At 44.3% G+C, this 2110-nt stretch overlaps 1 protein-coding gene across 1 annotated transcript; it reads right to left on the bottom strand.

Moving 5' to 3' along the window:
- Positions 1-372: 372 nt before the first annotated feature.
- On the bottom strand, positions 373-1050 carry LOC104026131 (gap junction beta-2 protein). The gene has a single exon (XM_009487363.2). It carries the CDS (start codon positions 1048-1050, stop codon positions 373-375), a length of 678 nt encoding a protein of 225 aa, XP_009485638.1.
- Positions 1051-2110: the final 1060 nt, after the last annotated feature.

The raw sequence follows: 2110 nt of genomic DNA, 5'->3' as shown, positions 1-2110 counted from the left end.
TCTGAAGATGACACAAGTGCGTTTGTGATTCCTGGCTCTCCTTTGCGTGCTAGAGCCTTCTCTGGGCCTTTCCACTCCCACTTTTTAAAAAGTGACTCTGTCCCAACAACAGGATCCCAGCAGTAGGCATACTTGGAAAAGCTGCTGCCAGAAGGCTGCTTTCTCTATTTGTGGATGCAGGAATACTGAATTAGCTCATGATCTTTAAAACCCGCCTCAGTGGCAGCTTCCCAAGGAAGCTATCATTTCTAAAACATAAATGAACTTTCACTTTTATCCTTGTCCTCGAGTGTGAAAATATTGCTGATTGTTTTCTGACACCTAAGAAAGTTTGAGGGAAATGGGGAGCTAGGAAATCCTGACACTAGGGAATTATTTTAAAACCGTTGTTTTCCTGGATGCTCTCATGCAAATTTTTATCACTAGGTAACACAACTCAGCCAGATTCAACATCATGCAGATCCCAGACACAGCAAGCATGAAAATAGTAAATGTGGTTTTCTCAGTGGGCCGAGACACAAAACAATCCACTGTGTTGGGGCAGGGCCATGCATTGCACTTCATCAGGCGAGGCATCTGGTACCCGTCATACATGTAATAGAACACGTACATGAAGACTGCTTCAAAGATGATCCTGAAGAAGATGCTGCTAGTGTATGTCCACCACAGCGCGCCCCGAATGTGAATCTTTTCATTTTTCAGCTCTTCAATATTAATCTTCTCACCATTTCTGAAACGCTTTTTCTTCTCATGCCTGGTGTAAGCTACATGCATGGCCACCAGCAGCGCAGGTGTAGAAACAAAGATCAGCTGCAGGGCCCAGAGTCTGATGTGAGAGATGGGGAAAAAGTGATCGTAGCAAACATTCTTGCAACCAGGCTGAAGTGTGTTGCAGACAAAATCTTGTTGTTCATCTCCCCAGACTGTCTCTGCAGCCACAACCAGGATCATGATACGGAAGATGAACAGGACTGTGAGCCATATCTTCCCGATACTGGTTGAGTGTTTATTTACGCCTCCTAAAACAGCCTGCAGACTTCCCCAGTCCATCTTCTTTTCTGTGTCCTTTTACCTGCAGGATGACATAGTACACCAAATGGTCAGTTTTCAAAGGGTGAAGAATCAGCTCAAGACCTTCTACGAATGAGAGGACTTCCTAGCACTCATTCAAGAGTCACAGGCAAATGCAAGTCACTTTCATTAGTCACCCATATGTTTATGGATTCAAACAGGTTGTTAAACTCTCTCCTTCCATGTATTTATGATGGGATAAGCATACCTTGATATAATTCTCAACAAGGCTTTGGGCAGGAGATAAGTTACATCTTCAAATACATTTCCTCTGTCTATGCCCTCCTTCCCTTTCTTGAGATATTTCCCTTTCTGTGGTTGACTCATCAGTGTTTTGCCTCTCAGTGTATTTCCCAAAGCAATAGAAATTACTATCACTGCATGAGTTAAGGCAATGTAGGCAAAATAGAGACTTCTTTAGTAGTCTTCATGGGATTTCTTTGCCAACACCACAGCCTTACAAGGCTGGGCTGGTGCTTTCTTTGCCTCCGAGGTAAATACTACTTGGCCTTCTTCAGCAGAAGCCCTCGCTCCTCCCAGACACCTCCAGCAGGCCTCCAAGGCTTTCTGCTGTAGCTCAGACATGTCCCATTCTTGGCAGGCCCTTCAGCTCAGAAGAACAGCATTTGATTTTGCCAACACTGCTGAGAAGCCTCAAGCCGGCTCTGTCAGGGCTGCATGCATATATAGCACAAACCTACAGGCAAAGGAAGGTACCGCAGAGCCTGCCCTTCCACATTCATTGCTATCTCATCCAAAAAGGAGACAAGCAGAGCCATAGAGCTGGGAGGAAAAAGCCCTCAGCTAAAGAGTTTATGTTGATTTTCTAGATGCTATCACACCCCAGCAGAATAAATAGGACGTCAAACTTTAGGGAAGCTCCATTTCAGCTTTCCTTCTTTCCTCCTACTCTTGAAAACTAAATTCCACACTCTTTGCCACTTTGAAAGTTAAATGTAAGTTTTGCTGAAGTCAGAATTCAGTCTCAGGGCTCAGCTTTCACCATTTGGGAACTAACACCAAATTGGACAAAACACTT

The sequence above is a fragment of the Pelecanus crispus genome, chromosome 1 (assembly GCF_030463565.1).
Source record: "Pelecanus crispus isolate bPelCri1 chromosome 1, bPelCri1.pri, whole genome shotgun sequence".
In the NCBI taxonomy this organism is placed as follows: domain Eukaryota; kingdom Metazoa; phylum Chordata; class Aves; order Pelecaniformes; family Pelecanidae; genus Pelecanus; species Pelecanus crispus.
The sequence above is the reverse complement of the archived record's forward strand: the minus strand, read 5'-3'. Positions and strand labels throughout refer to the sequence as shown.

What these genes read in the sequence shown, in the direction of transcription:
- LOC104026131 (XM_009487363.2), bottom strand. Translation starts at nt 1,050, where the DNA reads ATGGACTGGGGAAGTCTGCAGGCTGTTTTAGGAGGCGTAAATAAACAC.